This window comes from Sus scrofa, chromosome 10, assembly GCF_000003025.6.
Source record: "Sus scrofa isolate TJ Tabasco breed Duroc chromosome 10, Sscrofa11.1, whole genome shotgun sequence".
Classification (NCBI taxonomy): domain Eukaryota; kingdom Metazoa; phylum Chordata; class Mammalia; order Artiodactyla; family Suidae; genus Sus; species Sus scrofa.
The window spans coordinates 32,602,428-32,627,239 of NC_010452.4; the positions used below are offsets into that span (position 1 = coordinate 32,602,428).

The 24,812-nt window shown below is 40.5% G+C and overlaps 1 protein-coding gene across 7 annotated transcripts in view; it reads right to left on the bottom strand.

Annotated features, from left to right (window-relative positions):
• Window positions 1-23,673, bottom strand: part of UBAP1 (ubiquitin associated protein 1) — a 73,858-nt gene extending 50,185 nt beyond the window's left edge. Inside the window, exons 1-2 of one of the 7 annotated variants that reach the window (XM_021064052.1) lie at window positions 23,415-23,617; window positions 14,126-14,269 (exon numbers count right to left, since the gene is read on the bottom strand). Coding sequence is in view for 2 of the 7 variants with exons in the window: in XM_021064046.1 (XP_020919705.1) it covers window positions 23,415-23,658 (244 nt within the window). In the remaining 5 variants the exon portion in view is untranslated. 7 annotated transcript variants of the gene reach the window in all.

A 24,812-nucleotide genomic window follows, 5' to 3' on the forward strand; every position in this document is an offset into this window, starting at 1 on the left:
TTAACAAAAAGTGGTTACAGTTAGATGCCAGTTAAAATTTAAAAAGCAACAAGTGGTATATAAAAAGACATTACAGTACTGTCAGGACAAATTATTGACACAATTTCATTAGAACTTCACTTAAGAACTATAGCCAATTCCAAAATGGATCAAGAAAAATCAAAGTAAGGGTTTTTCTGGGCTCTACGCTCCTTTTAATCCCCCAAGCATTTAGCACAATGTCTAATCTTTAGCAGAGGTAGCCCTTTCATATCTTCTTGCCCTCTCAAACTTTGTGAAAATTACAATAATTCTAAAAGCTAACTAATACTTAATGTGGAAATAAAACTAGACAAAAAAATAACATTTAAATTAAACAATTATCTCCTGTAGTTACCAATAAATAGTCTGATATCATAAGGCCTATGAAACCAATATAATATAAGAACAGGAAAGTACTGACTAGTTAAAAGTCAGAATAGTAAAGAGTTCCTGCTGTGGCAGCAGGTTAAGGATCTGGCACAGTCTGGCTGGAGCAGCTTGGCTCAGGTCACTGCTGAGGTACGGGTTCGATCCTTGGCCGTATGTAGTGGGTTAAGAATCCAGCATTGCTACGGCTGTGGCTCAGATTCAATCCCTGACCCAGGAACTTCCATATGCCTTGGGTGTGGCCAAAAAAAAAAGTTAGACTAGGGAGTCATGACATAAAGCATTAGTCAACTTAAAAATTCAAGTCAGGGGTGTTCCTGTCGTGGCTCAGTGGTAACGAAGCGGACCAGCATTAATGAGGATTCGGGTTCAATCCCTGGTGCTGCTCAGTGGGTTAAGGATCCGGCGTTGCCATGAGCTGTGGCGTAGGTCGCAGATGAGGCTCAGATCCCACATTGCTGTGGCTGTGGTATAGGTTAGCAGTTACAGTTCCAATTGACCCCTAGCCTAGGAACTGCCATATGCAGCAGGTGCAGCCCAAAGAAGACAAAAAAAAAAAAAATAACAACATAAAAATTCCAGTCAGCATCTTAACCAATTCATTAAAATTCACTTAACATATTTTCTTCAATGTAATTTATGGTTTAGCAAGTAAGAAAGAATACAATGTCCTAAGAAGAAATCAGCTACAGACCTATCCAATTTAATTTTTTAAAATTGTGAATAAGCATTAACTGGGAGAAATATTTCAAGAAACTGTTCAACCAAAAATATCATCTTCTTATAACACTTATTACAAGCCTTAGTAGGCTTTTCCTAGGTTATAAGGCCTTTACACTTATTAATATTATTGGAGTTACCACTGTGGCACAACGGGATCAGTGGCATCTTGGGAGCAATGGGGCGCAGGTTTGAGTCCCCGACCCAGCATAGTGGGTTAAGGATCCAGTGTTGCTACAGTGTAGTTTAGGTCACAACTATAACTTGGATCTGATCCCTGCCCCAGAACTACATAGGCCATGGGGTGGCCAAAAAAAATGGAAAAAAATATATTGATGTCAATAAACATGAAACAACAACAAATAAAAAGGAATACATTAAGACTCACAAAAAAAAAAAAAAAATCATCTCCCAACTCTTCCAAAGTCACAACTTATGCCAGAAATACAAGAGAGAAAAGAGCACTACAAATAGTTAAAAACTTGGGTTCTAGTCTCACTTATTTCATCAATTTGGGATGGTTTGGAGCCAATCAAAATCTTTGAAAGAAAGAAGGGAGGGGGAAAAAAAAAACCCAGGGCTTCTGTAAAAAGAGAGGCCTGGAATAAACAATCTCTTGACAATCTTTTCAAAAGGTCTAAATGTACTCTTCCATAGCTATGTACTTCAATAGTTTTTACAGTCAAACATGTAAGAAGATAGCAATACTTTATATTCTTAGTTACAAGGGCAAACACATATAATCACTTGTTGAGTCTATGACTCAGTAAATATACATAGTCCACACCAATGTTTTTCTGAAGAAGAAAATGCTTACTATTTGACACTAATAACATTATTTCACTCTACATGTAGCCAATACAAGATAACCAGTTAACTTAAAATAAAAAGAAGCTAACTATCACACCAGAGACTATTAATCTGACCTGAGAGAAATAATTACAAACATAATTTTCTGTCCTTCCAGCAGTGGATTTCATCATTCTGACCATTTCAAAATGTCATGTGGAATTTAAATAAATTCTTTCCATAAAGACAAGAGCCCTGCTCATCAAATTTGAGAAATCATACCTTCAAGGGAACACATGAAATAACCAGGGAACAAAAAATATAAAGATGGAATTACCGTTGTGGCACAGTGGAAACAAATCTGACTAGTATACATGAGGATGTGGATTCGATCCCTGGCCTTGCTCAGTGGGTTGGGGATCTGGTGTTGCCCGTGAACTGTGGTGTAGGTTGCAGACACAGCTCGAATCCCATGTTGCTGTGGCTACGGTATAGGCTGGCAGCCGTAGCTCTGATTCAACCCCTAGCCTGGGAACCTCCATATGCCATTGGTTCAGCTTTACATATATATAAAGATGGCACTGCTTGACAGTGTATCAAAGATTTGAGGGGAGAAGGCAAGGTTGTTAAGTAATTTGACAGGCAAATAAAATACTTCTATGTACATATAAGTACCAGAATAGGTGCTTTTATTTAAAGTTGTATCAATTCTTTAAGAGATTACTCCTTTTTTTAAATTATTCGAAAACATAAAATGGAAAGAGACAAACACAGCTTTGCCATTTGTAGTTTACACAGGATTTATGTATTGTCTTATCTTCCCCACTAGGTTTTAAGCACTATGACTACAAGAACCACTTGCTGTGTTCACCTGAACCAAGCATACTGACTGTAAATAGTGCTCAGTAAATACCTACTGAATGAATGTTGCTGAATTTCCAAGTTATTATATAAGGTTAGCATATACTGATACCTAAATTTGACAAGGGGAGAAAAAAAGGAAAATAAAAAATGAACCTCATGTATTTGTATACATGTATACTTATATACAGATACTAAATTCTAATTTAAAGAGTAGTAAGGAGTTCCCACCATGGCTCAGCAGTAACAAACCCAACCAGTATTCATGAGGACACGGGTTCAATCCTCAACCCCCCTTTTTATTTAGTACAGGATTTTTTTTAAAACACACAAAATTATAAATCTGTTAGAGTTCCCTAGTAACACAGTAGGTTAAGGATCCAGGACTGCCACTACTGTGGACTAGGGTCACTGCTGTGGCACAGGTTCAATCCCAGGTGCAGCCAGGAAGAAAGAAAAAAAAAAAAAAAAACCTGTGTTATTATCTTTCCAAGTCTGGCTTATTTCACTTACCATAATGCCCTATGGGTTCATCTACATTGTATATAAAGTTGCAATTTGTAACAACATTTAAAGGGGGTAGGACTGAATCATACAGGAGCAGAGTCTTTTATATGATACTGAAGTTAAGTCACTATCAGTTCAAGCTAGACTGTTAGCAATGTAAGGTGTTAAATGTAATCCCCAAGAGAAATGAAAACATATATCCACAAAGTGGAAGCAACCCAAATGTCCATTAACTGTTGAATGGATAAATAAAATATAAAATATCCATGCTATGGAATATTATTTGGCAATAAAAAAACCAATGGCATGGTTGAACACAAAACATGCTAAAGAAGGAGTTCCTGCCATGGCACAGCAGAAACAAATCCAACTAGGAAACATGAAGTTGCCGGTTTGATCCCTGGCCTTGCTCAGTGGGTTAACAATCTGGCGTTGCCCTGAGCTGTGTGGTGTAGGTCGCGGACGCAGCTCGGATCCCGATTTGCTGTGGCTCTAGCGTAGGCCAGCGGCTACGGCTCCAACTGGACCCCTAGCCTGGGAACCTCCATATGCCACAGGTGCAGCCCTAAAAAGGCAAAAAGACAGAAAAGTCAGAGCTCAGGTGGCTTTACTGGTGAAATCTACCAAACAACTAAAGAAAAATATCGATACAAGACAAACTCTTCCAAAATATTAAAGAGGAAGGAATAATTTCCAACTCATTCTATAAAACAGATTATCTTGATACCAAAACAAAGACATTACGAGAGAAAACTACAAAACAATAACCCTCATAACATCAATATAAAAATTCTTAAAATTTTAGCAACTTAAACCCAACAATATATAAAAAGGATAATATATAGTGACAAAGTGGGGTTTTTCCCAGGAATGCAAGATTGGTTGAATTTTAAAAATTAATCAGTGCAATTCACCACATTAACAAACTAAAAGAGAAAAACCGTTAAGATTATCTCAAGAAACACAGAACATTCAACAAAATTCAACATCCATTTCTGAAAGACAGAGTAACTAAGAATAGAAGGGGATTTCCCCAATTTGATAAAGGGCATTTATAAAAAATGAAAATAAAAAAAAAACCTACAGTCTACATCATACCCAACAGTGAACGACTTTCCCCTTAAATTCAGTAATAAGGCAAGAAAAAGAATTAAATGACATCTAGACTGGAAAGAACATATAAAACCTGTCCTTATTCAGAGATAACATGGTCGGTAGGAAATCTAGTAGAATCTACAAAAGAATAATACAAGTAATACACAAGTTTAGCAAGCTGAGAAAACATAAGATCAACATTAACTGTATATCTACCAATGAACAATCAGAAACTGAAATTTTTAAAAACACCATTTATTTATTTACTTATTTTTGTTTTTTTACGATCACACCTGTGGCATATGGAAGTTCCCAGGCTAGGGACTGAATTGGAGCTGTAGCTGCTGGCCTACACCACAGCCACAGCCAAGCCAGATCCAAACCCCATCTGTGACATACACCACAGCTCACAGCAATGCTGGATCCTTAACCCACTGAGCAAGGCCAGGGATCAAACCCGCATCCTCATGAATCAGAACCTCAGTCAGGTTCATCACCGATAAGCCACAACAGGAACTCCTAAAAATCACCATTTACAATACTCAAAATTATGAAACACTTTGGGATGTTATCTGCAAAAAAATGTTTAAGACCTGTACAATGAAAATTACAAAAGATTACTGAGAAAATTTAAGAAGATTGTCTTAGTCGATTCAAGCTGCTATAACAAAATACAATAGACTAGGTGGCTTATAAAAAACAAAAATGTATTTTTCACAGTTCTGGAAGCTGAGACATTCATGATCAAGGCACTAGCAGATTTGCTGTCTGGTGACAGCCTACTTCCTGATTTACTGACAGCTGTCTTTTTGCTACAACCACATATGGCCATGGAAAAGGGGAAAAGGCCACTTTTACAAGGCCTCTTTTCCATTGTGGCTCAGAGGGTTAAGAACCTGACTAGTATCCATGAAGATGCAGGTCTGATCCCTGGCCTTGCTTAGTGGGTTAAGGATCCCCGGTGTTGCTGTAGCTACGGTATAGGTCGCAGACGAGGCTCAGGTCTGGCATTGCTGTGGCTGTGTCGTAGGATGGCGCCTGCAGCTCCAATTCGACCCTTAGCCTGGGAACCTCCATATGCCATGGGTGCCGCCCTAAAAAGACAAAATAAATAAATACGTTAATATAATTAGGGCAATGATCCCATTTCTAAAGGTCCCTGCTTATGACTTAATTACCTTTAAAAAGTCCAACCTCCAAATACCATCTCAATGAGGGTTAAGTTTCAACATCAATTTCAGAATACACAAAGCCAGTCCATAGCAAACACCTAAATAAATGGAGAGATACACCAAACTCATAGGTTCTAACACTCAATACTGTTAAGATGTTGATTAACCCCAAAATGAGCTGTAGATTAAATACAATCCCAACAAAACAGTAGCAGGCTTTTTGGATATCTTGACAAACTAATTCTAAAATTTACACAAAAAGTAAGACCTAGACAGTCATAAAGAAACATTGAGAAACTGCCTGATTTCAAAATTTATAAACTATAGTTATCAAGATAGTGTTACTGGCATAAACACAGGCAAATCGATCAAAAGAATAGAAGAGTCCAAAAACAAATCCACATATATACATGCAAAATATGTTTAAGGTACAAAAGCAATTCAATAGAGAAAAGGTAATCATCTTTTCAACAAAAGGTGCTGGAACAAATGGATAGCGATATTAAAAAAAAAAAAAAAAAAAAGAGTTCCCATCATGGCTCAGTGGTTAACGAATCTGACTAGGAACCATGAGGTTGCGAGTTCGATCCCTGGCCTTGCTCAGTGGGTTAAGGATCCGGCATTGCCGTGAGCTATGGTGCAGGTTGCAGACATGGCTCAGATCCCGCATTGCTGTGGCTCTGGTGAGCCAGCAGCTACAGCTCCAATTCAACCCCTAGCCTAGGAACCTCCATATGCCGTGGGAGCGGCCCAAGAAATGGCAAAAAGACAAAAAAAAAAAAAAAAAAAAATTAACTAAAAACAGACCACAGACTCTTTAAAATCTGTAACTATAAAACTTCTAGAGAAAGAACACAGGAGAAAATCTTTCTGATCTGAGGTTAGGTAACAATTTCTTAGATGTAACACCAAAGCACAAATACTGAATGAAAAGATTTCATCAAAATTGAAAACTTCTCTTCAAAAGACACTGTTAAGAGTATGATGAACCCAAACAAATTAAATTTAAAATGTCTGTTTACAAGCCAGAAAGAGAGACTGAAAACAAAATGTGCAGTGATTAAAAAAGGGGTCAGAGTTCCCTTGTGGCACAGTAGTTTAAGGATCTGGCATCACAGCAGCTAGGGTTGCTGTCCGGCACACATTCAATCCCTGGCCCAAAGACCTCCACATGCAATGCGCATGGCACCCCCCGCCCCCCGCAAAAAAGTCAAGGTCAAATCCCAGCTGTGCCACTTATTAGTTATGCATCCCCTGGACAAGTTTGCATCTCTGAGCTTCAGATACCCAATCTGTAAAATGGGGATAATAACAGCAACTACCTCATAGGGTAACTGTACTTAGAACAATCCTAATCAAAATACATTTCTAGGAGTCCCCACTGTGGCGCAACAAGATCAGCAGCGTCCCTGGAGCGCTGGGACACAGGTTCAATCCCTGGCCTGGCACAGCATATTAAGGATCTGGCACTGCTGCACCTGCAGCATAGGTTGCATCTGGAGCTCAGATTTGATCACTGGCCCAGGAATTCCATATCCCATGGGGCAGACAAAAAAGGAAACACACACAGACACACACACATATTATGTTTCTAATAAATAAATGTTAGCTAAACAAGTATTTTAATAGTGAATATTTCCAATGGTGGAATTTTTGTATTTTTACACTTTTTCTTTTTATGTATCTATATTCCAAGTTTCAAAATAACTATGTATTACATGTTCCAAATAATACAATTTTTTAAGTCTCTCAATGATATAAACTGAAATAAACCTAACTGTACGTGAAATAAGCAAAATGACCACATAGAAAAAAATTATTTCAAGTGACTTTAGAACTCAATATTCTAACTGTGCATATTAGTGGAATATGTTCTAAGAACATAAAGAACTACAAAGAATTTCTATTTTGTTATTGTTAGCAATAAATCAGTATTACCATTTTAAAGTCATTTATGTATATATACAATATAGCAAATTGCAAATAATTATGCTTATTGCAAGGAACCAAGATTTTTTATGTAAGAGGGGAAAAAAGGCAAAATAGTAAAGAAGTAAAAGCCCTAATTCTGACATCTACATTGTAAAAATCAATACTAATTTGCAGTTTTTAAAAATATTTTCAGAAATATTTTTATCGGAGTTCCCGTCATGGCTCAGAGGTTAACAAATCTGACTAGGAACCATGAGGTTTCAGGTTCGGTCCCTAGCCTCGCTCAGTGGGTTAAGGATCCAGAGTTGCCATGAGCTGTGGTGTAGGTCGCAGACACGGCTCAGATCTGGCGTTGCTATGGCTCTGGTGTAGGCTGGTGGCTACAGCTTCGACTGGACCCCTAGACTGGGAACCTCCACATGCCACAGGTGCAGCCCTAGAAAAGGTGGAAAGACAAAAAAAAAAAAAGAAAAAGAAAAAGAAGTTATTTTTACCAATGAGCGACCTGGCAACCAGATTTTGAGCTCTCAATATTTCCGCATTTTCTTTTTTTCCTTCTAGTTTTATTGAGATATAATTGACATACAGCACTGTGTAAGGTGGACAGTATGACTTACCTACATCATGAGATAATTATCTTATGTTTAGTGAACATCCATCATTTCATATAGATACAAAACTAAAAAGAAGAAAAAACTGCACGTGTGATGAGACTCAGGATTTACTCTCTTAACAACTTTCAAATACAACATACAGAAGTGTTCATCTTATTTATCATGTTGTATATTACATCCCTAGTACTTATTTATCTTGTAACTAAGAAGTTCGTACCTTTTGACTGTCTTTATCCAACTTCTACTCCCCTTACCCTCTCCTCTGGTAACCACAAATCTCATCTCTTTTTCTGAGTTTGTTTCTGAAGTATATTTGACCTACGACAGTATATTAGTTCCTATTACACAACTGTAGTGACTTGGTTATTTCTGTACATTTCAAAACCATCACCAGAAGTCTACATATGCTATGTCACCAGTTATTTTGTTGTATAGTTATTGAGTATTTTTCTCCACCCTGTTTTATCCCCATATTTCCCATATTGCACATCTCATCCCTCTGACTCATTTATTTTGCAACTGGAGTTTGAACCTTTTAATCTTCCTCATATATTTCTCTCCTCTTTCAATTCCCTTCCCCTCTAGCAATCACCTGTTTGTTCTCTGCATCTGTTTTGTTTGTTCATTTGTTTTTTAGATTTCACATATAAGTGAAACCATGCAGTATTTCTTTTTCTGAATTATTTCACTTAGCATAACATCCTCTAGGTCCACCCATGTTGTCACAAATGGCAAGATTTCATTCTTTTTTATGGCTGATTTGCATCCCATTGTGTATATATATACACCACATCTTCATCCATTCATGTACTGATGGACACTTGGGTTGCTCCCATATCTTGGCTATTGTAAATAATGTTACAGTGAACACAGGGGTATATATATGTTTTCCAATTAATATTTTTGTTTTCTTCAGATAAATACCCAGAAGTGGAATTGCTGGATAATATGGTAGTTCTTTTTTTTTTTTTTTTCTCCCACTGTACAGCAAGGGTCTTTTTTTTTTTTTTTTTTTTTGAGGAATCTCTATACTGTCTTTCTTAGTGGCTGCACCAATTTACATTCCCATCAACAGTGCATGAGGGTTCCCTTTTCTCCACATCCTCGCCAGCACTTGTTATTTGCTGCCTTTTGATAACAGCCATTCTGAGAGGTGGGAGGTAATATTTCATTGTGGTTTTTATTTGTACTTCCCTGATAATAAATAATGTTGAGCATCTTTTCATGTGTCTGTTGGCCTTCTGTATGCCTGCACTGAAAAATGGTTGTTTTCACATGTGCAGGAAGAACTTGTGAATCTGGGCCATTTGATGTGCATGAAAGCAAAAACTTTTCAAAGATTTATAGATCATGTCAAAAAGCTACCAACTTGTGGAGTTCCCATCATGGCTCAGCGGTTAGCAAACCCAACTAGCATCCATGAGGATGCGGGTTCAATCCCTGGCCTCAATCAGCAGGTTAAGAATCCAGCATTGCCGTGAGCTGTGGCGTAGTTCGCAGATATGGCTCGGATCCTGTGTTGCTGTGGTATAGATTGATGGTTACGGTTCCAATTGGACCCCTAGCCTAGGAACCTCCATATGCTGTGGGTGCAGCCCTAAAAAGACAAAAAAAAAAAAAAAAAAAGAGCAAAACAGCTACCAACTTGAAATGGTTCCCACTGATCAAAGATGAAACATGTGCATCAAAAAAGAAAAACTGGGAGTTCCCGTCGTGGCGTAGTAGTTAACGAATCCGACTAGGAACCATGAGGTTGCAGGTTCGGTCCCTGCCCTTGCTCAGTGGGTTAACAATCCGGCGCTGTCGTGAGCTGTGGTGTAGGTTGCAAACGCGGCTCGGATCCCGCGTTGCTGTGGCTCTGGCGTAGGCCGGTGGCTACAGCTCCGATTCAACCCCTAGCCTGGGAATCTCCATATGCCTCGGGAGCGGCCCAAGAAATACCAACAACAACAAAAAAGACAAAAAAAGAAAAAAAAAAAGAACAACTGGAGTTCCCGTCATGGTGATGTGGTTAACAAATCTGACTAGGAACCATGAGGTGGCGGGTTCAGTCCCTGCCCTTGCTCAGTGGGTTAACAATCCGTGAGCTGTGGTGTAGATTGCAGACGTGGCTCAGATCCCGAGTTGCTGTGGCTCTGGTATAGGCTGGCAGCTACAGCTCCGATTAGACCCCTAGCCTGGGAACCTCCATATGCCGCGGGAGTGGCTCACGTAAAGGCAAAAAGCCAAAAAAAAGAAAAAGAAAAAAAAAAGAACAACTATAACTATTTCAAACACATGGTATAAACCCACAAGTCTATGATGAAACTCAAAGATTAGGAAAGATCTATAGAAAACCAAGACAGAAAAAAAAAAAAAAAAAAACCCTAAACCACAAACCCAACCTGCTAACATTATACCAAGTCTTTAGTTTGAAGTTGGTAATTAAAAGAAAGGAATTAAGCATTCATCGTTCTTTTGCAGTAGAAACTATACTTTAGGGTAAGATAGCTGACAAAGGAAAGCTCTTCTTCAGAGAAAAAAAATGGCACCTCATAAGCATAAATATGACAGAAATAGCATGATGATACAAGTTTACAACTTCTAATTAAATAATTGATTCAAGTATCATCAATGGATGCTAAACTATTAGGTGAAAATTAATAGGGAATCCTATAATAGAAGAACTGGGCTGACACTATCTGAACACAACTAGAAAAAGTGGGACAACCATTCATTATTATGTACCTCCTGATGTGATGCAAAAGGCAATACACAGCACCACCTATGTGATGCTACTCTCCCCATCTAAACAATTAAATCTGGAGTTTCCTGGTGGGTCAGGAGGTTAAGGATCCAACATTGTCACTGCTGTGGCTCTGGTACTGCTGTGGTGTGGATTCGATCCCTGGCCCAGGAACTTCCAAATGATACATGCAGAGCCAAAAATAATTTTTTCAAAAATGAAGCTTCTAACCATGACTTTGTAAGCATTAGAGAAGCAAGCAAAAACACAAGAACACAAAGACAAATCCTGAATGTGGAATACGTTCAGGACAAATGGCCTAGTTTCTCCATGTATCAATAACATGAAAGCAGGGCGCTGCTGTATATATCACAAAACACTTGCGATAGAACATGCCAGAAGATAATAGGAGAAAAAGAATATATATATGTATGACTGGGTCACTTTGCCGTAGAGCAGAAATTGACAGAACATGTAAATCAACCACAATAAAAAAAAAAAATTTGAAAGCTAAATATGTAAGTGTGGACTTTAATCAAATTGTGAATGGAACATCCCACAAGAACAGCTGAAAAAAAAGGGGAGTTCCCATAGTGGCACAGCGGAAACTAATTTGATTAGGAACCATGAGGTTGAGGGTTCCTCACTCAGTGGGTTAAGGATCCAGCATTACTGTGAGCTGTGGTGTAGGTCCCAGATGAGGCTCGGATCTGGCGCTGGTGTGGCTGTGGAAGAGGCTGGCAGCTGTAGCTCCAATTAGACCCCTAGCCTGGGAATCTCCATATGCCACAGGTGCAGCCCTAAAAAGCGGGGGGGGGGGGGGGGGGGGGGGGGGGGAAGGAATTCCCTGTTGATCTAGGGGTTAGGATTCAGCACTTTTACCACTGCAGCCCAGGTTAAAGCCCTAGTCTGAGAACTGAGATTCCCACATCAAGCTGCTGCATGCCTTGGCCAAAAAAAGAGAGCGCACACAGTAGGAAGACACAGGAATATGCAAATAGAATTTTTTTTTTTTTGCCGCTTGGGTTGCTGCTATAGTGCAGGTTCAATCCCTGGCTGAGAACTTCCACAAGATGTGGACAAAATATTAATAATAGTAACAACAGACAAACATCAAGCATAAAAGAAGTTACAGAGAATTCCAGGATAAAACGTAGTATATTAGCTTTAGAAAACAAGAATATTAGCTGACAGTGGGAAAGTATTATGCTTCTAACGAAGCATATGTTAAAAACCTTCATAATTTTCAAAACTATATGATGAGGTCTCATGCAGTTTTGAAAATACCATTACATAGATCACCTTATCTAAATCTCATATGCTTTTAGATATAAGCAAGTATTCCTATCAGTTTTACACATTAAAAAGTTCAGTAAAGAGAGGGTTGGGATTTTTTGCTCTGTTTTGTTTTCTGGCCATGCCCACAGCACATGGAAGTTTCCAGGACAAGACCAGAGCCTCAGCAGTAACGATACCAGATCTTTAACACAGTGAGCCATGAAAGAACTCCAGAGATGGTTGGTTTTTAAATGGTAAATCAGTAGTTCCAGTCGTGGTGCAGTGGAAATGAATCCGACTAGGGACCATGAGATTGTGGGTTCATTCCCTGGCCTCACTCAATGGGTTAAGGATCCGTCATTCCTGTGAGCTGCGGTGTGGGTCACTGACATGGCTAGGATCTGGCATTGCTATGGCTGTGGTGTAGGCCAGTGGCCACAGCTTTGATTCAACCCATAGCCTGGGAACCTCCATGTGCCATGGCTGCGGCCCTCAAAAGACAAAAAGACAAATAAAATGAAATAAAATAAATAAATAGTAAATCAGAACTATAACTTTAGAAAATTCAACTCACTATCCAGAGTTCTGTTCATTACAATATAATCTCTCCTGGCAAAAGACACTAATTAAAAACCTTATAATAGGGAGTGTCCGTCGTGGCTCAGTGGTTAATGAATCCAACTAGGAACCATGAGGTTGCGGGTTCAATCCCTGGCCTCGCTCAGTGGGTTAAGGATCCGGCATTGCCGTGAGGTGTGGTGTAGGTTGCAGACACAGCTCGGATCCCTGGTTGCTGTGGCTCTGGTGTAGGCCAGCGGCTACAACTCTGATTAGACCCCTAACCTGGGAACCTCCATATGCTGCAGGAGCGGCCCTAGAAAAAGCAAAAAGACCAAAAAACAAAAAAACAACCTTATAATAAATTAAAGTAAGATATACCATACTCTTGGATTGGAAGAATCAATACTGTCTAAATGACTAAACTACCCAAGGCAACCTACAGAGTCAAGGCAATCTACAGATTCAATGCAATCCCTATCAAACTACCAATGCCACTTTTCACAAAACTAAAACAAAATATCTCTTAAAGTTTGTTTGGAAGCACAAGACCCAGAATAGCCAAAACCATCCTGAGAAAGAAAAACGGAGCTGGAGGAATCAGGCTCCCTGGCTTGAGACTATACTACAAACCTACAGGCACCAAAACAGTATGGTACTGGCACAAAAACAGAAATATACATCAGTGGAACTGGCGAGAAAGCCCAGAATTAAACCCACACACTATAGTCAACTAATCTATGACAAAGGAGGCAAGAATATACATGGAAAAAAGAGAGTCCCTTCAATAAGCGGTACTGGGAAAACGGATGGCTACATATAAAACAATGAAATTAGAACACTCCTTAACACCATACACAAAAATAAACTCAAACTGCATTAAAGACCTAAATGTGGAGTTCCCATTGTGGCCAGCAGAAACAAATCCGACTAGGAACCATGAGGTTTTGGGTTCAATCCCTGGCTTCACTCAGTGGGTTAAGAATCTGGCATTGCCGTGAGCTGTGGTGTAGGTCACAGATGCGGCTCGGATCTGGCGGTGCTGTTCTGTGGTGTAGGCCTGCAGCTATAGCTCCAATTCGACCGCTAGCCTGGGAATCTCCACATGCCACAGGTGCAGCCCTAAACCCCCCCCCCCGCAAAAAAAAAGGACCTAAAATGTAATTCTGGATACTATAAAACTCTTAGAGGAAAACAGGCCAAACCCTCTCGGACATAAAGCACACCAATATCTTCTCAGATCCACCTCCTAGAGTAATGACAATAAAAACGAAATAAACAAATGGGATCTAATTAAACTTAAAAGTTTTTGGCAGCAAAGGAAACCCTAAACAAAATGAAAAGACAACTCATAGAATGGGAGAAAATATTTGCTAATTAAGAGACTGAAAAGGGGGAGTTCCAGGTGTGGCACATCGGAAACAAATCTGACTAGTATCCACGAAGATGTGGGCTCTATCCCTCACCTCACTCAGTGGGTCAGGGATCCAGTGTTGCTGTGGGCTGTGGTGAAGGTCACAGATGAGGCTCAGATCCCCTGTTGCTGTGGTATAAGCTGGCAGCTGTAGCTCCAATTTGTCCTGGGAACTTCATATGCCATGTGTGCAACCCTAAAAAAGCAAAGGAAAAAAAAAGACAGAGAGACTGATAAGGGATTAATCTCCAAGATATAGAAACACCTCCTGCACTCAATACCAAAAAAAAAAAAAAAAAAACAAACAATCCCATCAAAAAATGGGCAGAAGATCTAAACAACTTTCCAAAGAAGACTTATAGATGGCCAAAAAAACACATGATAGAGATGTTCAATGTCACTAATTATTAGATAAATGCAAATTAAAACTACTATGAGGTACCACCTAACAATTTTGTTTTATATGGGTTCTCATAGTGGAAATGTTCTACTACCTTGAAATTCTGCTTAGGTAAAATGCCTAGGTCTCTGAATAAGCCAGATAAGTAAACTAGTACTACAAAAACTAGTACAAGGATAAAGTTAGATTCCCTATTAATTTATAAGAATTATCTAGAATTTCTTATTTCAGATAATGGATGGGACAGAATATAAACAATTCAGTGATTTTTAAATTATTTCAGAACAAAATCTGTGGTACATTCTTTAGTTTGTTTCTCATTATTATCATCACTTGGAAATAGAGTAACGTTCAATAGAAGAAAAATTTTTGAGAATTTTTCTCCTCCCCCCTGCCCCTACTCCGACAAAAGCCACTCCATACATAATTGTAATGTGGCTGACATTTGACTTTGAATTCCACCCACAGAAAGGAATCACTTACTTACAAGGTGTGTGGTATAAGGTATATCTACCAGGAGGAGGAAATGGGGAAGTTACTGCCCATATCCTTCCCCACTGAACTCTGGAAAGAAATATTAGCACTCCCAAACTATAGGAAGAAATCAGAATTGGTTAAGATTCCATTCTTACTAATGAGGGGATAAATGGGAAGGAGGATACAACCTCGCCTAGGACTAACACCATGATGATGAGTTGCAGCACAAGCCAAGCTAGGCCAACCTGATCCTGAGTCTCCAAAGGGTTATTAAAGGAGGCTGATGCTAGGCCAGCCAGTAGTAACAAAACAGAAAAATACTGGAAGTTAAAGGCAGCTAAAGACTGAATGTGGTATCAGAATCTCTAACTTTGTTGTTCTCTTCTATTTACCCATCAAATTTGAAGGTAACTAAAGATTTCCATTATTTTTTCTATAAGTTATGAGGGACATTCTAAATTATGGTATTTATGCAAATATTCTCAAAAATCTAGGGACATATCTTTCACAAATATCGAGTATACTATATATCACTATATAGAATTTGCAGTATAGTTAACGTCTGATGGGTGTTTTATATTTCAACGTGTGATCTTTGCTAAGATCAAAACATTCAACTCCTTAGAAGAACAGTTTCTAAAGTCAAAGTTTAAAGTCAAACTCTTGTCTTCTCATGGGGGAAAAAAAAAGGTTTTAAGGGGTCTTAATACACAACAGAGAAAATCAAATACGTCAAGATTTATATATACATGTATACATGTATCTTAAGAGATAAAGGTCTAACGGTGGATATGAGCAACACGTCAAAGGAACTGGGCAGAGAGTTTAAAAAAAAAAACAAAAGTAAAGGAGTTCCTGCTGTGGCTCAGCGGTAGCAAACCCGACTAATATTCATTAGAACACAAGTTCGATCCCTAGCCTGGCTCAGTGGGTTAAGGATCTGGGGTTGCAGTGAGCAAAAGTGCTGGCTACAGACTCGGCTTGGATGTGGCACTGCTGTGACTGTGGCAAAGACCTGCAGTCACAGCTCCAATTCAACCCCTAGCCTGGAAACTTCCATATGCCCCAGGTGCAGCCCTAAAATTAAAAAATAGTAATAATTTATAATAATTAAAAACAACAAAGTAAACCAGAAAAACCCTATCCTCCCTCACAAAAGTCCTAGTCAATTTCATTGTTCATCATAACTTTTTTTTTTTGGCTGAGGTGTACAGTGGCTTGATGTGGGGTCTTAGTTCCCAGACCAGGGACTGAACTCAGGCCAAAGTGATGAAAGCACTGAGTCCTAAAAACCAGACCACCAGGGTACTCCCCATCATAACTTTTTTTTTTTTGTCTTTTCAGGGCCGCACCCGAGGCATATGGAGGTTCCCAGGCTAGGGGTCTAATCGAAGCTGCAGCCGCCTGCCTACACCACTGCCACAGCAACACCGGATCCGAGCCGCATCTGTGACCTACACCACAGCTCTCGGCAACACTAGATCCCCAAGCCACTGAACGGGGCCAGGGATCGAACCCAAAACTTCATGGTTCCTAGTCAGATTCATTTCTGCTGTGCCACGATGGGAACTCCATCATAACTTTAAATAGATAAAATTTCTCCAATACTGAGAAGAGTTACTTCATTCTTTTAAAAAGAATTTAAATACCATAAATATGATACCTTTTTTTAAAAAAAGTTCCTGTTTAGAAAAATTTACCTATTTCTCTTCTTCACGTGACCACACAGTTACATTACACAGAATTTTATCCTAACTATATAATACTGCATACTTGAAAATAAAAGCAAATTTTTTTCAAAAATGTTTCCACATCAGCCCTTTCACCATCCACAATTAGTCCTAATGAAGCCAAAACTAGACATCAAAAAATCTTTATGGGGGGTTCCACTGTGGCACAATGGGAGGGGTCCCACTGAGCTGGGACACAGGTTCGCTATGGGACACAGGTTCGCTATGGGACACAGAGGGGATAAGGATCCAGCATTGCCCCAGCTATGCTGTAGGTTGCAACTGCAGCTAGGACTGATCCCTGGCCTGGGAACTCCATTTGCCTCAGAGTGGCCAAAAAAAGAAAAGACAAAAAAAATCTTTCTGGGAGTTCCCTTGTAGCTCAGTGAGTTGTCTCAGTGAGTTGTCAGGTCAATGCTGTGGCATGGATCCAATCCCTAGCCCAGGAACTTCCACATGCTCCAGGTGTGGCCCAGAAAAATAAACTTTCTGAACCTATTTTAGTTGATAACTGCTTAGACTGATTGATTCTTTATGAACTGTCCACATAATACAAGTCTCTCATTATCTGAGGTCCTGCTGTACAGCACAGGGAATTATGTCCAATCACTTGTGCTTTTGTCATGGAACATGATGAAAGATAACATGAGAGAGTGTGTATAGAAACATGACTGGGTCACTTTGCTGTACAGCAAAAATAGACAGAACAATGTAAATCAACTACAATAAAAAAATTTTTTAATAATAAATAGCAATGAAATTCAACAAGAAAAAAACAGAAAGAAAAGCCTCTCATTGTCAATGTTATCAAAATTTAGTAAAATGCATACTTCACTGACAAATCTGTTGGTTTCCCTGTTTGGAGAAATATATGCAACCTGTGTATAAGGCACCATTCAAGCTTGTTTGTTTATTTTCGGGAGAAGAAAAGATTTATTGTTTGCAGCAAGTAAGGAGAGCACTGGGGATCTTTCCCAAAGCCAAATTACCCTGAACGGCAAAACCGGCTAAGTTTTAAGCTAAGCATACAGCATATTCATGATAGGACTTGAGCAGAGTAGAATTCAGCATAGAACAATTCAAACTGCTTTTAAAAACCCTTTGGCCCTGGCGTTCTCCTGTGGCTCAGAGAGTTAAGGATTCAGCATTGTCACTGGAGTGGCTCTGGTCACTGCTATGGTGTAGGTTCAATCCCTGACCCGGGAACTTCCATGTGTCCTGGCTGCGGAAGCCAAAAAAAAACAAAAAACAAAACAAAAATAAAACACAAAGAAACAACCCTCCCAGAATTGCCATGGCGGCTCAGCAGTAATGAACCCATCTAGTATCCATGAAGACATGGTTCAAGCCCTGGCTTCGCTCATTGGGTTAAGGATCCAGTGTTGCCTTGAGCTATGGTGTAGGTCGAAGACATAGCTGAAATCTGGCATTGCTGTGGTGTAGGCTGGCAGCTGCAGCTCTGATTTGACCCCTAACCTGGGAGTATCCATGAGCCACACGAGCAGCCCAAAAAAAGCAGGGGCGGAGGAACCTCTGGCCTTGTAACTCCAAAGACAATAGGAACACAACACTTGAGAAGCTGACCTTACTTTTTTTTTTTTTTTGGTCTTTTTGCCTTTTCTAGGGCCGCTTCCTAGAAAAGCATATGGAGGTTCCCAGGCTAGGGGTGGAATCGGAGCTGTAGCCAACGGCCTATGCCACAGCCACAGCAATGCGGTATCCAAGCTGCATCTGCACCCTACACCACAGCTCATGGCAACGCCGGATCCTTAACCCACTGAGCGAGGCCAGGAATCAAACCCAAAACCTCATGGTTCCTAGTCGGATTCGTTAACCACTGAGCCACAACAGGAACTCCCGAAACTGACCTTTATAATCAAGCCAATATTGGTACCAAATGTTAGCAAAGATGCCACATTACAGACAGATATACTTTTGTATTTACTAAAACAACATGCCTAGCAGAAGAGGATTTCCTAAATATGATATAAAAAGCACAAACCAAAAAAGACTGAAAAATTCAATTCATTAAAATTAAGAACTTTTCTCACCAAAAGCCTACAAGGAGGTAAGACAAGCCACAAATAGGGAGAGGACATTTGAAACCATAAATTAACAAATAATTAGTATACAAAATACATAAGGCAATTTTAAAAATAAATCAGAAAAAGAGAAATAACTCAAAAATAGGCAAAGAACTTGAATATACACTTCAAAGAAGCACAAATGGCCAATGAACAAATAAAAAAGATGTTCATCTTGAGGAAATGCTAATAAAAATACAGTAGATACTATTTCAAACTGAACGGATCAGGAAAAAAAATTAAAAGTTTGACAATATCAAGTGCTGGAGAGGAAGTGAAGCAACCAAAACACACACACTGCTGGCTCTTGACTCAGTAACCACAAGATTCACAATTACCATGAGCTAATTCAGTGACTCAACACTGGAAGCATGTGGTAAGCGTTAAGCAACTGACAATGACCAATCCAAAATTCTGAGAACACGTGAGGATCACTGCCAAATACAAATTTTGGCCGGTGAACCAGGTCCAACCTGACTCAGCAATATATTAAAAAAAAATTTTAGTCCTTTATCCAGTTTATTTTGTTAAGTACAAAATATTCAGGTATTTATTTCCTCCTAGAATACTGATGACATCTTAAGTGACTAAAATTTTAATGAACTATTAATCATTTCTACTACTATTTCAATGAGAACGAGTAGTCTCAAATGGCATTACTTTAAAACTAATGCTTATACTTTAAACTTACTTGCTAAAAACTAGAAGAGGGAGTTCCCATCGTGGCGCATGAGGTTGTGGGTTTGATCCCTGCCCTTGCTCAGTGGGTTAAGGATCTGGTGTTGCCGTGAGCTGTGGTGTAGGTTGCAGACGCGGCTCGGATACCGTATTGCTGTGGCTTTGGCGTAGGCCGGCGGCTACAGCTCTGATTGGACCCCTAGCCTGGGAACCCTCATATGCCGAGGGAACGGCCCAAGAAATAGCAAAAAAAAAAAGAGAGAGACAAAAAAAAAAAAAAAACTAGAATGGCCCTGTGACCACCTAAAAGGCAAAATGATGTAACAGATGCACTAAGGGCACTAAAATGGGACAACTTTTATTGAGTTCAAATTCATACTACCATTTTAGAGTTAAAACTTTGGTTAGGAGTTCCCGTCGTGGCGCAGTGGTTAACGAATCCGACTAGGAACCATGAGGTTGCAGGTTCGGTCCCTGCCCTTGCTCAGTGGGTTAACGGTCTGGCGTTGCCGTGAGCTGTGGTGTAGGTTGCAGACGCGGCTCGGATCCCGCGTTGCTGTGGCTCTGGCGTAGGCCGGTGGCTACAGCTCCGATTCAACCCCTAGCCTGGGAACCTCCATATGCCGCGGGATCGGCCCAAGAAATAGCAACAAGAACAACAACAACAAAAAAGACAAAAAGACAAAAAAAAAAAAAAAAAAAAAAAAAAAAAAACTTTGGTTAAATTCAACACCTAAAAAGCATGCCTATCACAGCCTACCTACCTAAACAGATTAGGATTGAGTAAAGTGTTTTATTAACAAAGGCCCAGTGTTAGCACCTTTCCCTTTATAAATCTAGCCACCCTCATCTTAAAAAAAAAAAAATGTTTTGGCCCTGCCCATGGCATGTGGAAGTTCACTGGCCAGGAATTGTACCCTCGCCACAGCAGCTACCCAAGCTGCTGCAGGGACAATGCTGGATCCTTAACCCACTGTGCCACAAGAGAACTCCCTAAAATTTTGAAAATCTGGAATTGTAACTCTCAATTCATAGGAAAGTATTATTCTTACATTCAAATTATTTTCCAATATTATAAGAAATTGTGGGGAATTCCCGTTGCAGCTCAGTGGAAACGAATCCAACCAGTATCCCTGAGGGTGTGGGTTCAATTCCTGGCCTCGCTCAGTTGGGGATCCAGAGCTGCCGTGAGCTGTGGTGTAGGTCACAGACATGGCTTGGATCCCAAGTTACTGTGGCTGTGGAGTACCGTGCCAGAGTAAGCCAGCAGCTGTAGCCCCAATTTGAGCCCTAGCCTAGGAACCTCCATATGCCACAGGTACAGCCCTAAAAAGCAAAAAAAAAAAAAAAAGAACAAAGAAAAGAAACTGTGTGCTACAGGTTAGAAGAGCAACACCCTGTTTTCTTCTTTCTCTAAAGGCGCTTTCCAATAAGAAATCAGATTCTGGAAAAGCAAGAGACTTTCACTTATCTTCCTGATCCAGAGGCAGATTCCCATGCTGTGTGGGAAACTAAATCCAGCTGATTGCTAAGCTTCAACTCAAGGTTTTCCTGATTCTAAGAGGAAGCTTATTTAATGTGTACTTTAAGGTACTGCACCCTACATTTTGCATTTCCTGAGAAAGACTGCCTGAAGAAAATTACCTGACTAATGATGAACTGATGGTGGTTTTGGTTTGAGTTATTCGGAGGGAGGAGGGGCGGGATTTACACTTAAAATCATTTACATGAGTTCCAGCTGTGGTGAGGCAGGTTAAGGATTGCCATAGTTGAAGCTCTGTTTCTATCCCTGGCCTGGGAACTTCCACATGCCTTGGGTGTGGCCAAAAAAAAAAAAAAAATCTGCAGGTGAAAAGCCAGCAAAACATTCAACAATACAATTAAAGAACAGGAAAAAAAATGTATAATACTGACATCTACACTCTGAGGTAATGAAAATAATATCTGTAATACTGAAAAAACTCGGAGAGAATTTCAGGCACTGAATTAAACTTCAGGAACCTTCTTTTTGCCTAACCTGGCACATGCAGAAGTTCCCAGGCCAGGGACTGAACCCAAACCATAGTAGGGACCCTGAACCCAAGCCACTACAGTGACAACGTCAGATCCTTAACCCACTGCACCACAGGAGAACTCCAGGAATTTTCATTTTAAGTATGTTACCACAGTCAAGACATCAAAGAAAAGTCACACAAGATAAAGTGACATTTGCCAGTCTAAGAAGTGGGAACTAACAACTATTGATGAGAACTGTTCACAGACCTAATATTATCATATTAGGATACTGTTATTGTCTTCCTCAAAATCTAAAAGAACAATAAAATCTTTCAGTTATAAAGTATGTCATGATGAAATCAGTCAAATACTAAACAAAAGAAAAATTCAGGAGTTCCCATCGTGGCACAGCGGAAACAAATCCAACTAGGAACCATGAGGTTGTGAGTTCCATCCCTGGCCTCAATCAGTGGGTTAAGGATCCGGTGTTGCTGTGAGCTGTGGTGTAGGTTGCGGACGCGGCGCGGATCCTATGTTGCTGTGGTGCAGGCTGGTGGTTATGGCTCCAATTGGAACCCTAGCCTGGGAACCACCATATGCTGTGGGTGCGGCCCTAAAAAGACAAAAAACAAAAAAAAAATTCAGAAAGTTCTAAACATTCACATAATTTTCTTCCTTAGTCTTTCTTTGCAAAAAACACTTTTCCTTCCAATGAGGCCATAGCAAGTTAATAATTTATTTGCTATGCAATGATAGATTTTCACTAGAGAAACATTAATTTTCCCATTTCCATAATTATAATGTCTTATTAATGCAATACACAATAGGCATTGAATAAGTGTTGAATAAATAACAGAAAGAATGAACAGGATGGATTAGGAAAATTTAACTTAAAAAATTCCACTTTAAAAAGTAGGCTAATACAATGTAATTTTTCTAGACTTTAGATAGTTAACATTTTTTCACAAAATAATAGAAACTTTCAGTTTAACTAGGTTGGGACATTAACTAGAAAGAGCTGGCTATCACTAAAAACTAAGTGCCCTGTTTTTCACATCATCAAATGTAACAAAATTCTAAAGAGAAACATCCATCATATCTATCGAAATTCTCAAATTCTAATAATCAGAACTGAGGAAAAAAGAGAAAGCACTAGTAAATCGAGTTAGAATATATTTAATAGGTCACTAAATTACCAAACCTGGTTTTACAACACTCGTGGTGTCTAAAAACTCTCAAAATTTCATTTCAGCTTAATATAAAATGTATTATGCCCAGTCATACATTTAAGAAGCTCGTCTGGAAACAAGAACATGTGGCTATAACACAAAGGTCAGAGATCACTGATAGAGAACAAATAAATGAACTATAACTTGATGTTCCCCACGAAAGATTTGGGGCTGTTTGTGAACCCCAGGTATAGATAAGTCTCCACCCAAGAAACAAACAAAAGAAGCAAGGTTAACATACCCGGAGAAGACCAGACAATGTCAAAGATACCCCCAAAGATCATGCACTCCGGGTCTGGTCTCTCTTTCTCCCAAATCTCACCGCCTCGAGGAGAACTAAATCTGCATTTCACGTCCCCAGTTTACTCTCAACTTCCTATCACTCACCTTTACTAACACCTGGGTCCCTCGCATCAACATCCTCTAATTCCCACGGAGCGCTCTCACTCTACCGCGACTATTTTCCAGGAGGGTATTAGTCCCCTTAATCCGAATTCATTTATTTTCCCGCAACCCATCTGCCCTCCGCCCTTTCAACTCTGGTCCCCTCACTTCGACCCTTCTCCCAGAATCCTCCCCAAGTCACCCATCTCCGTCCCCTTCGCCCTCACACCCCCCTGGGCTGCAGCTCCTTTCATTCCTCTCAGCCTCCGGCTTCTTCCCTGTCCCTCCCCCATCCGTCTCCCAGTACCGGCTTCCTCCCCCAACTCCGCCCCTCTCCCCCTCCCCCAGCGGGAGGCCCCCTCACCTGAACGCCGCCGCCTCTGCCGTCCCAGAAGCCGAAAGGTGCTGCCGCCGACCGGCCTCCCAGGCTCGGTCCCCGCTGAGCTCCTGACGGCTCCTAGGGAGAGCGAACGCCACCACCTCCAACTCTGGCCGCCCCAGGCCAGGCCGTCACCGTAGCCTCCGCCAGTACCACAGCCGCCATGTTGAAGTCCCGCTTCCCTCCTCCTTCCTCTCACGGCTCCGCCCCTTTCGGCGTCTGATGTCATGGCGCCGCGCTCCACCCCTCGAGCCAATGGGAGGAGTCGTCGGTAAAGTGACTAATCTCTCCTAGGGCTGAACAACTCCTGTCTGGAGCGTTTCGAAGGAATGAGTGAACCCTGCTGACCAGAAAGGAGGGAGGAAAGGGGATGGGTCTCTGAGAGGGTAACGCGTCAGGGTTAAAGAAGTTGCCCAGGCGGGAAGCCGCGACCCATCAATCTCCAAGGGACGCACAAAGGTTTACCAAGGAGATGTATTTGGGAATAAGGATGTCTGGCATCTGGCCCCGGGTCATTGACTTGGTGCAAAGTACTATGATACTTTCTGGGCCTCACTTTTCCTGTTTACAACCGAATGAGTTGAAAGGTGACCTCTAAATCTCCCTCCAGTTCTGACTTTCAAAGGAATTTAAACCAGGTAATCCAATCCCAAATGTTTACTTCCTTCTGCGCTTATTGGAGTTCTGGAATCAAGTGCATGGAGGTTCATAACTGAGTAAGATAAATCTTTGTTCCCAAAAGTTCCTAATTGGTGGAAGATAAAGAAGCATAAACAGTTAACTCTAGAAAAAGTCAGAGTATAATGGATTCAATTGCTCTGGAAAATCGACTTTTGGGAGTTCCCTGGTTCCCTAGTGGTTAAGATCCAAGCCTTGTCCCTGCTGTGGTTCAGGTCACCCCTGTGACAGAGTTAGATCCCTGGCGACAGAACTTCTGAATGCCATAGACCCAGCCTCCACCACAAAAAAAATTTACTTTTTAGTAAAGGATTAAGAAAGATTTACATCTCTACAGTTTTTTGTTGTCTTTTTGCCATTTCTTGGGCTGCTCCCTCGGCATATGGAGGTTCCCAGGCTAGGGGTCCAATTGGAGCTGTAGCCGCCAGCCCACGCCAGAGCCATAGCAACTCGGATCCGAGCCGCGTCTGCAACCTACACCACAGCTCATGGCAACGCCAGATCCTTAACCCACTGAGCAAGGCCGGGGATCAAACCTGCAACCTCATGGTTCCTAGTCGGATTCGTTAACCACTGAGCCACGACGGGAACTCCTCTACAGTTTTTTAGTGAAGTAGTAAAGTATGTGTACAGTCTCATATCCAATTCTTCAGCCCTGTTTTCTCTCCAGAACTCCAGAGAAGATAATTGTAACTTGAAAAGTGC